The sequence below is a fragment of the Sinocyclocheilus grahami genome, unplaced genomic scaffold (assembly GCF_001515645.1).
Source record: "Sinocyclocheilus grahami isolate Dianchi unplaced genomic scaffold, SAMN03320097.WGS_v1.1 scaffold3.1, whole genome shotgun sequence".
Classification (NCBI taxonomy): domain Eukaryota; kingdom Metazoa; phylum Chordata; class Actinopteri; order Cypriniformes; family Cyprinidae; genus Sinocyclocheilus; species Sinocyclocheilus grahami.
The window spans coordinates 1,160,538-1,171,265 of record NW_015505182.1 but is presented as its reverse complement, the minus strand read 5'-3'; the positions used below and the strand labels follow the sequence as shown (position 1 = coordinate 1,171,265).

The window sequence follows — 10,728 nt, the reverse complement described above, 5'->3', positions numbered from 1 at the left end:
ACACACACGCACACACACACCCTTTCTTTAGTGCTTATGCTTTCACTTCTTACTCCTAGCCGGTTGATTTTCAGATCCCACTGACCATATGTTAATAGATATTTTATATATTCTGTATTTAATAGTTTAAACATTTAAACAATAGATACTGTTAGTGAACAAAATATCAAAACAAAATCAACTGCTCACGGATGCCGGCAGAACAAGGTCGTGTGCATGACTGACAGCATGAAGCCTGCCCTGAAGGACATCGCGTTCAGCAGCGTTTATCAAACCCACCATATCACGATCATTCGAACATCAAACGGCTTGACAATTACTAAGACCGAAATAATAAAGAGTAATTTAACAGCTATACCAACAAAAATATAAATATTTAAAATATATAAAACAATAAGTTGTTTGAAGCCGTCAGCTCACCATGGCTCCCTCGCGTACTCCTCCATTTTGTTCTTTTCCTTTGCACTGACGTAATCAAACACGTGCTGTTGCTGCGGGTGACGTCAGGTTATTCGCGTGTTCGTTTGCGGTCTTCTTCTTCTGTTTTTTGGCGTGTTACAGCCTGTGTGCATATCGCCACCTACTTTTGCTGTTATGCAGTCATGGTTTATTTATTATCGATTTATTCCTTGTTTTTGCGTTTCCTGTTCTTACACACGTATATACACAAATATTCCTACTTAAATAATTATTCGATGCTCTCTTTTGCGGTCTCGTTCTTTGTGATCGTTGTATAGAGGCCCCTCTAGTGGCAGCATTTCTACCAACTGCAACCACTGACAGTAAGAAATTAAGCAGAGCTATCCAAAATGCGTGAACTCCATCTGGTCCAGAGGCCCCCACACATTGTTTTCACCAGGGATTAAACAAATGTAGTAGGTCTAGCTGTAGGCCAGGGGTGGCCAAACTCGGTCCTGGAGGGCCAGTGTCCTGCAGAGTTTAGCTCCAATTTGCCTCAACACACCTGCCTGGTATGCCTAGTAAGAGCTTGATTAGCTGGTTCAGGTGTGTCTAATTGGGGTTGGATCTAAACTCTGCAGGACATCGGCCCTCCAGGACCGAGTTTGGGCACCCCTGCAGTAGGCATAGGCTAATTGTGCTTTTAAATTTGGCTATTGCTCATTTTGTCTTGTAATTGAGATTATATATTACAATTACTCCTGAAAAACTTTAGCATCTCACAATTACCATGTTTTATTTTGAAATGGAAGTTGTCAAGTGGCTAATAAAACTGAGCTTGTCCTTTATAGTAGAGCTTTTTTAATGGGGAGTTGGAGCAACTTTATGAATTAGATGGCTCTGCATTAAAACATAACTCAAGAATCTCTCTCTCTCCCTCATGTCGCCTTTAAGTCATTGCTCTGAGTCTGACAGGCTGTTGGATGTTTCCATTATTAGGAAGGGGAAAGGAATGAGATGCAGGCTGAGCCTGCATTGAGAAATTACCAAATATAGACATTTCAGCAGTGCTGAGGGTTAGTTTGGGGCAATCAAAATATAAACTAGCTTGCTTCGATTCCAATCAACTTTCAAACTCTGAAGGAGAAGTTTACTTCTAAAAGACTCTGAAAATGATGAACAGACCTTTGCAATCCAGCAGTTACGAAGTTAATCTATGAAGTAATCTATACATTGCAATAAGTATCTGCTATAAATTTGAAGAGTATAATTCTACAAGAAAAGATTTTTAAATGTTTAACCTGTGACCCAGTTGGATGTAATTTGCAGTGTTACCTCACAAGTGGCCTTAACGATAAAAAGTGTGTTCCTGTGTCCCACATAGCCTTCATGTATAGTTCTTTATTCTAGTGAACAAATGAGCTAAGCAGAATTACGTGGCATTTGCAACAATGCATTAGATCACTGACTTTTCTAGGAACTCATTGTAGCTCTGGAAGCGTGCTACAGCCCTTTATTAGGATCTGTGAGATCATATGAAGAGCTATTCACTAACACCATAATAATTAATCCTATCTATGGTTCTGATCTCTAAAACTTTTACTGCATTTATATATCCTCATAAAATGACTAGGAAACTAAAAAGATTAATTCAGTTACTTAGTATTGTTTTAGGTTATATGACTCTGGATGACTATGGAATAGTCATCATTTACTCACTCCATCATTTACTCATTACAAAACTAGTTCTTCCATCAGTGGAGCATATAAGAAAATATGACAGAATTTTAATTTTTGGGTGGAGTACCCCTTTAAGGAGTTTGTCTTGATGTAAACGCACCAGTGATAACCAGAGGCGGACAAAGTATTCAACTCCATTACTTGAGTGAAAGTACAGATACTGCTGGTCAAATATTACTCCATTACAAGTAAAAGTTGTAAAGACAGATTTTTACTTAAGTCAAAGTACGGAAGTACTTGCTTTTAAAAGTACTTAAGTACCAAAAGTAAATTTCCTTTTTTATGTCAATGCACTGTTTTATTGTTGTACGTAGTATTTGCAATACCTCTGAAGCAACTTACAATACATTACACCTACTGAATACACTGACTAGCTTGTAGTATCTTTGTAATAAAAAGCTTTTAGAATGTTAAAAACCCTAGTGGGAAAAACTAAACAAAACAACAACAAAAAAAATATTATTTAACACCCCTACCCACCCCCACAAAAGCAGGACGGTAGTGATCTCACACAGCTCTTCACTAGATGTGCTCTTGAAGAGACTTTCATACAAGCATGAAAATATATCGTCTTCAAAGCATGTAAGGTACATTACCCTTTTTTGTGCAGAGATTGCTTCCATTCACAAAGTAAAAACTTGCTACACTTTTACGTTTTTTCTTTTGATAAATTACAAATGGATGGTAAAAATTACACTTGACAGTGATCAACATGTATATACTCAAAGGATTACATACAATGTTAAAGGAAAACTCAAAAATCAAAATAAATATTGTATGTTTAGGCAGTCATATTCACATCTGATTATCCATCGCTTTCTCTTGAATGCTGTAATCCTGTTCTCTTTCACACTCAATCATTCAAAACAAGGTATTAAAAAATCTGTAGTACCATGGAAACTATACCTTTATTTGTGATTGTTTAGAATCCTACCTTTATTCCCTGATCAGCAAAAGCTTTTACTATAGAGATTCCCAAACCCAAAATAACTAGGATAAAATACAGACAATTATTGTTTCTTACATTGCTCAATTCAGTCAGCTGTAAGAAGATCCAATTCTACTGCAGAAACAAACATCTTCTGAACATCCACACATACTGTTGTAAAGCTATCATATGAAATGATTCATTTAGTGCAAATGACAAGCAAAGAATCAACCCCACCATTCCATAGGCCACTGAAGACTCTGAGCACCCATGACTGCCCAACACTTTCATTTCTTTCTATCGTCCAGTGTATTTTGTACAAAGACTCCTGGGTAGAAGTTGTGCATTCAATTATATATGAGTCCTTGCATGTCTTCCATACTATAGGGCAGCAGTAAGACTCTGTATGGAAGATTCTGAGTAATGATCTTCTCAAGGTCTGTGAGATGTCTGTCCTTTCATTCCTGTCTTTTTCTTCACCCATAACTATCTCTCTGCATTGCTGGATTATTGCAAGAGCTTTGGTAATGCAACCTGCGAAAAAAAAAAGATTAATGGTGAGTTAAAATGTCCAACATTTTCTCAGGGAAAAAGCTCTGAATATGAGACCCAAATTCCCAATGAGTCCATGGTAATGTTTTAGGATAATTCCAAAAATGTAACTTGCAATATTGTAGATTTATATATGAGCTATATATATATATATATATAAAAATTATTTCCTACCTTTTTGAGCTGTTTGATATTGCTGTCTCTAATGGAAGCCAGAAGTTGGTCCCTTGAGTTTTGAGCTCCTCCTCTTCCACTACTCCTACCGTCTAGCTTCCTTTGTGACACAGGTGTCAGGGAGTTCTTCAGGAAATCTCCGTCTAGCATTGGAGGCGGAGGCGGTGGTGGTCCTCCAGGTGGTGGTGGTGGAGGAGGTGGTCCACCACCAAGCCCACTGACCCTTTTCTTATGAGTCAACTTGGGTGACGGGGCGGGTGACGGTATGGGAGAAGGTATAGGAGATGGCCTGGGCGAAGCTCTCGGGGAGCTTTTACCAAAGCCAGGTTTTGGAACTTCTAATGAGTCTTTCTTGTCTCCAGTGCCTTGGGCTTGAGCCTGCTTCTGTTCCTGCAGCCGCTTTTGCCGCTGACGGTCCATATTGCGACTCAGAATACTGGTCATGGTCATACGAGGCCCAGCTAACTCAAAGTGGTAGCCCAATTTCAGAAGAGTTGTGTTTTCTTTCAAGATTTTGGTCATCTCCATCTCGGACTTTCCTCCGATGATGTGTCGCTGGTTGTGGAAGCGTAACTCAGTGAGGGTGGAGTTGTGTTGGAGGGCATGGATCAAGGCCATAACGCCTTTGCTAGTAAGAAGATTGGAGTCCAAATTGATGCTAGTGATGCTTTTGTTATTGCGCAAGGTCTCTGCAATAGCATAAGCCACATGGTCATCGGCTCGGCAGTTAGCCAAAGAAAACACTTTGATGTGTGTGTTGGTTTTAAGGGCCTCTGAGAACTGAATAAGCGTTTTGGTTTTTATGACCTCAGAATTGTTCACATTGAGGTCAGTCATGCTTGGATCGTTGCGACGAACTCTCTCCAGATATCCATCAAACATGCTGGCTGACTCATCCTCCTCTTCCTCCTCTTTTGTCTTACTTTTTGAAATAGTGTCTGAGACACAGTTTCCAGTTTTCTCTTCCTTAATGGGTTCATGAACTTCTTTTACAATTTCATTTTGTTTCTGAACATCCCCTGTTCCCTTATCGATTATTGATTTTTCATTGAATTCTTGTGTCTTCCTCACAGCTTTTTCGGGTTCTTTCTCTGTATTTTTAGGAAGTTTCTTTACTTCCAACAAGTGGCTCTCTTTCACCTTTTCACTTAACCTTTTTATTTTGTTTTCTTCATTGTCCTTCTTCTCTTCTTTCACTTGATCTTCAAGAACCTGATTTTGTTTTTCCTCTAATCTGGACGAATAGCCTCTAGTTTTGTTTTCCTCTCTCTTCCTAATCTCTCCCTTTCTCTCCCTTTCCTTCTCCTCTTTCTCCTTTATCCTAGAAATCATCTCCTTTGCTCTACTTTCCCCAGAGTCCCTTTTCCAACTGTCTTCCTTTCTATTTTTCTCTTTACTATCCTCCTTCTTCTCCTGAAGCTTGGATATTAATTCTTTGGTTTTGCTGCTACTACTTTCTCTCATCTCTCTTCTATCTTTGAATTTACTCCTATCATTTTGATCCTTCACCTCTACTTTCTTCTCACTCTCCTCGTCCTTCCTAGAAAGGGCAGATGGGCCAACTTGGTCATCTTTGCTGCCCCCTGTGACTCTGCGGGTCCTGTCCTCTATTCTAGCATCACATTTAGAGAAGGAAGAGGTGGAGGGGGTCCTCTGAAGTCCTCCATCTTTGCTATCAGATGCGGAGGTATTCTTCTCTTGGCTCAGGCCCATCTTACGCAGGTACTCTTGCTTCCGGCTCTCCTTCTTCGGCTCTCCCTGAGGATCAAACATGAATGAATTATGGACAAACAAGGTAACATATGCAACAAATGTTATATATATATTTTTTGTTTTAGAGGAGCCAACTAGAGGAAATGCCAGTGGCTTAAGCCTACATATCAACATTAAAATGCTCAAATGAAGCCTGTGCTTCGACAGATGGTTAAACACAATCTGTAGTGCATGATCACTGGATGTTTACACTATGCACAGTCGGTTGTTTTATAGTGAAGATGTTAACTTGCACAGTGGCCGAGTGTTTGATTTGTGAGCAACACTGTTTTGCACTGGAAAGCTCCAGCCTTGGCAGACTTATCCTTAAAAGGCAGTGAGCAAAGGAGCAATCAACAAGGAACTTCAACCGGGCCAACATTTCAAGAGACTTTTAACATCCAAAGATAGATATGTCTCCATTAGATGTATCTTAGGGTTATTTCTCCTGTTTGTATTATGCCTCAAAAAGTAAATATTTAAATAGGCCTACCCACCATCACCACTTTACAGTTACAGTAATTTGTGAAAGTTGTAAAACGCGTAAGATGTAAAAATCAGCTTACTTTTGCTGAAGACATACAAGGGTCATACAATTAGGCTACATCTATATTGAAAACATGTCAACATCATAAAAATGGGAAGCCAGGTTATTTTATTGTATTTATTTATTTTGCCATGTCTTTCAAACGCCTGCTGTTTTAAGCATGTTGGTTTAAACTCAAGAATTCACATTTTTATAGATGAACTTGTTAGGTAGTGAATATTTTACCTCTGTTGACAGGTTTCTCTGGAAGCGGGATCTGAATTCATCGGTCTGGCTGCTCAGTTGTGATTCCTTTTTAACTGGCGCGGTTGGTTTTAAATCCGTTTGGTCCACAACGATTATTTCACTCGGATCTGGATCGGGAACGACAGAAACCTCCTTCTGCAGCTCCTCCATTTCTTCGGGCGACAGGTTTGACAGCAAACTGTCGAGGTCCGGATCCTCACTCACCTGTCGCCCGGTTTTCGTGAGTCCCCTCACTTTCCTCCGGGACATAGTTGCGTTCAGAAGTGACACAGACTGATGTAGTATTTGCTGAAGATATTCTGGTGATTTTCACTTATTTTCCCGTTTGAAAAAACTATTCATAAACAGTTAAAGTTTAAAATGAAGGAGGATGAAAAGAGTCAGGCTGAAGCCTTTCTGGAAACACGAGGAGCAGCGCCAGACGCGATGGAGTATCAGCTCAAGTTTGTGGTGTTTGGACATTCCTTGAAATCCATCGCGAGCTCCTGCCCATATTTAGATGGGGGTACATAGTCCTTTAAAGGCAATTGGGAAGGCTATGGTTTACTAAAACTCAAAAGTATCCCAGAAACAAACGGTTACTTCCTGGTCACTGAGGAAATCAGGATTCCTGGAGTAGGCTACTGACAGTATTTTTCCAGTGATGTTATAGAAAGTTATAGAAATAGGTTGGATACTATAATAGGCTGATGTGCTATTACAGGATGTGATTCAATAGAATAGCCTAGTAGTATATTCATAAATTTGGAGAGATATTTAATTCTAGTAAATTAGTGGATGCAAGCAAGCCACACCACAATATATGACTGTGTCTTAGCACAAATCATTGGATAATTCACTTCTCTTTTTTTTCGTCTTATTAAAGGGGTCATATGATGTTGCTAAAAAGAACATTATTTTGTGTATTTGGTGTAATGAAATGTGTTTATGCTGTTTAAGGTTAAAAAAACACATTATTTTCATTGTACATTATTGTTTCTCCTCTATGCCCCGCCTTTCTGAAACGCATCAATTTTTACAAAGCTCATCGGTCTGAAAAGCGAGGTATGCTGTGATTGGCCAGCTATCCAGTGCGTTATGATTGGCTGAATACCTCAAGTGTGTGACGGAAATGTTACGCCCCTACCATACTGTCAAATTCATGCTGGGCAAAAATTAGGCGACATTAAATAATGACAGTAGGCCAATGTTGATTTCGGGTGCAGCATTAATGGAGACGGCATGCAAAGTCAAATCTGTTTTTATTGTAAAAAGAGAATTATGCAATACTCCTTCAATTAGACCTCTCTTATAGGATGATTAGTGTAAGTTCAAACACTAGTAGCCTATTAATCGCCTTTTTTCCAAGTTGAAAATACCTGTTAATATTCCACATTGTAAAAATTCCTCTTTATAGATCCTTTTCTTATTGGTACTTCACATTTCAAAGTGACAAATACAGTAGCATATGCTGTTAATATCGCAAAAACAACACTGCTAACTATACATTAATTTAAATAACTAACAAGGCATTTAAACTGTGGACAAAAAGCATCACAAGTAATCTTACAAATGTGAGATGAGCTAGCAGAAATCATTTTAAATAAAAAAATCGCACCTCAAATGTAACTGGTGAATTATTTTAAGCTGATACACAATTTAATGAGAATCTAATTCTTTTAATTTACATTCTAATTTATCATTGAAAAGTGTAATTTATGATGAAATTCGAAATTAATTTAGGATGGTCCACTCATGCTTATGAATGTGAAAAATTGGAACATTCAATATGGCGGCAATGGAAGTCCCGCTTTAATGTGCAGTCACATTAGTGAAATTCTGGCAAAAATGGTCCATAGTCTGTTGTCAATAGTGTTGTATGAAGCACAGCTCACACAGAAGTCACTTTCAAATCAAGAAGCTTTCCATTGGTCAACACTGCAAATTTGCATGATCAATGAACCCAATATGAAATCGGCATTAGAAAATCTTACGCCCGCATGAGAAATTCCTGAATGCGTGGATTCATACTGAAAATATTGCCTGCAAAATTTTGCTAAACAGTGGTAAATATGACCGCACCATTGTGACATTGCAATTATGAATTTTTCCCTGAATTCTGAGTTTACATCTCACTATTCAGATTTTTTTTCAGAACTTGTAGGGAAACTAAAGGGAATTGTTTAAACTTGTCTTACTGTAGGTAACAAAACAACATAAATGACTTTGAAAGCTTTTTGAAACAAATAAAAATACACAGACGGACAGCTAACCGAATGCACACATTTTTGTGATTCCCTTGACAACTGGCCTATAGCATGAGATACAATTAAAGACATGCAAATCTAACATTACAGCTCAACCTCAAGCCAGATCTAATGAGAGTTGACAACCTTTAAATGCACAGAATGAAGTTTGGTTGGATGCTATGAAACATGAAATTCTTTCCTAATGTAAGTTCTCTCTTATTTACATACTGCATGTTAACGGTCTATATAACATCTACGTTTCATGTCCACATGTTAGCTGTCTATAAGACATGAACAGCGTACAGCATGAATTGATGTTAATGATGCAAGTGACATGCTCAAATAAATACATTTTGAACAAACAAACGGGGAGAGACAGCTAAGCATGTCTATTGCAGAATAAAGTGCAAATGACACAAGCTTCTTCTTATTTGGTTGAACAGAGAACGACATCCTGGATGAGTCAGAACTGGCAGTCAGTCCCTTCTGCAGGAAAGTCATATTTAACAATCCATTTCGGAGAGTTTGAAAAAACATAATGGCACATTTAAAGCAGTCTTTTGAGTCTGTGAGTTGCTGGATTAAAGTGGGAGGAGTCTCGCTGATTAGTGACACATGAAAGCTGTACAAACAAAAAAACACTCCGATGCGTGAGGCGATTCTGAGGTCAGTTCATGCTTCACTCCACAAATTAATCAAGAAATAACTAACATAAATAATTTTTTTAACGGTTTCTCATACAAGCGATTCCACATAAGCATGGGCCCTCTTCATCACCCATTCTATGGGTTACCTTCTCCTCGCTGAGGGACTTCAGCTCTTTCAGTGCCCTGGGTACTGGGGAGGGGAATATGGCGGAGGAGCTGAAAACAAAAATAACACAACTTAGAGAAAATTGTTTTGATTGTCTGTGCTATTATATGCAAGTGTAGTGTTTTTATTTCCACTACACACTCTTAAAAATTAGTGCTGCTGAACGATTAATCGCGATTAATCACATCCAAAATAAAAGTTTTTGTTTACATAATATACAGTATCTCACAGAAGTGAGTACACCCCTCACATTTTTGTAAATATTTTATTATATATTTTCATGTGACAACACTGAAGAAATGACACTTTGCTACAATGTAATGTAGTGAGTATACAGCTTGTATAACAGTGTGAATTTGCTGTCCCCTCAAAATAACTCAACACACAGCCATTAATGTCTAAACCGCTGGCCACAAAAGTGAGTACACCCCTAAGTGAAAATGTCCAAATCGGGCCCAATTAGCCATTTTCTCTACCCGGTGTTATGTGACTCATTAGTGTTACAAGGTCTCAGGTGTGAATGGGAAGCAGGTGTGTTAAATTTGGTGTTATCGCTCTCACTCTCTCATACTGGTCACTGGAAGTTCAACATGGCACCTCATGGCGAAGAACTCTGAATAGATCTGAAAAAAAGAATTGTTGCTCTACATAAAGATGGCGTAGGCTATAAGAAGATTGCCAAGACCCTGAAACTGAGCTGCAGCACGGTGGCCAAGACCATACAGCGGTTTAACAGGACAGGTTCCACTCAGAACAGGCCTCGCCATGGTCGACCAAAGAAGTTGAGTGCACGTGCTCAGCATCATATCCAGAGGTTGTGTTTGGGAAATAGACGTATGAGTGCTGCCAGCATTGCTGCAGAGGTTGAAGGGGTGGGGGGTCAGCCTGTCAGTGCTCAGACCATACGCCGCACACTGCATCAAATTGGTCTGCATGGCTGTCATCCAAGAAGGAAGCCTCTTCTAAAGATGATGCACAAGAAAGCCCGCAAACAGTTTGCTGAAGACAAGCAGACTAAGGACATGGATTACTGGAACCATGTCCTGTGGTCTGATGAGACCAAGATAAACTTATTTGGTTCAAATGGTGTCACGCGTGTGTGGCGGCAACCAGGTAAGGAGTAAAAAGACAAGTGTGTCTTGCCTACAGTCAAGCATGGTGGTGGGAGTGTCATGGTCTGGGGCTACATGAGTGCTGCCGGCACTGGGGAGCTACAGTTCATTGAGGGAACCATGAATGCCAACATGTACTGTGACATACTGAAGCAGAGCATGATCCCCTCCCTTCGGAGACTGGGCCGCAGGGCAGTATTCCAACATGATAACGACCCCAAACACACCTCCAAGACG

General features: G+C 39.3%; 3 protein-coding genes across 4 annotated transcripts in view; all 3 read right to left on the bottom strand.

Moving 5' to 3' along the window:
- The window catches only part of LOC107581314 (mitochondrial import inner membrane translocase subunit Tim17-A-like), a 2,150-nt gene extending 1,555 nt beyond the window's left edge, over window positions 1–595 (bottom strand). Inside the window, exon 1 of the mRNA XM_016266822.1 lies at window positions 421–595. Within this exon, the coding sequence (XP_016122308.1) occupies window positions 421–446 (26 nt within the window). The 5' untranslated portion in view covers window positions 447–595. The remainder of the gene's footprint in view (window positions 1–420) is intronic.
- A 2,070-nt stretch (window positions 596–2,665) lies between these two features.
- On the bottom strand, window positions 2,666–6,800 carry LOC107561406 (leiomodin-1-like). The gene is made up of 3 exons (XM_016245884.1): window positions 6,318–6,800; window positions 3,794–5,551; window positions 2,666–3,601 (listed from the first exon to the last, which is right to left on the bottom strand). Exons 1-3 carry the CDS (start codon window positions 6,585–6,587, stop codon window positions 3,575–3,577), a joined length of 2,055 nt encoding a protein of 684 aa, XP_016101370.1. The 5' UTR covers window positions 6,588–6,800; the 3' UTR covers window positions 2,666–3,574.
- A 2,182-nt stretch (window positions 6,801–8,982) lies between these two features.
- The window catches only part of shisa4 (shisa family member 4), a 10,207-nt gene continuing 8,461 nt past the window's right edge, over window positions 8,983–10,728 (bottom strand). Inside the window, exons 5-6 of one of the 2 annotated variants that reach the window (XM_016246063.1) lie at window positions 9,360–9,429; window positions 8,983–9,188 (exon numbers count right to left, since the gene is read on the bottom strand). In XM_016246063.1, the coding sequence (XP_016101549.1) occupies window positions 9,389–9,429 (41 nt within the window). In that variant the 3' untranslated portion in view covers window positions 8,983–9,188; window positions 9,360–9,388. Of the gene's footprint in view, window positions 9,430–10,728 lie in introns of both variants that reach the window. The other variant, XM_016245992.1, reaches the window with a different exon arrangement.

Coding starts and splice junctions, on each gene's coding strand:
- LOC107561406 (XM_016245884.1), bottom strand. CDS start 6,587: ATGTCCCGGAGGAAAGTGAGGGGACTCACGAAAACCGGGCGACAGGTG. Junction 5,552..6,317: donor AGAGAAACCTGTCAACAGAG/GTAAAATATTCA, acceptor TTTGATCCTCAG/GGAGAGCCGAAGAAGGAGAG. Junction 3,602..3,793: donor ATATCAAACAGCTCAAAAAG/GTAGGAAATAAT, acceptor TTTTTTTCGCAG/GTTGCATTACCAAAGCTCTT.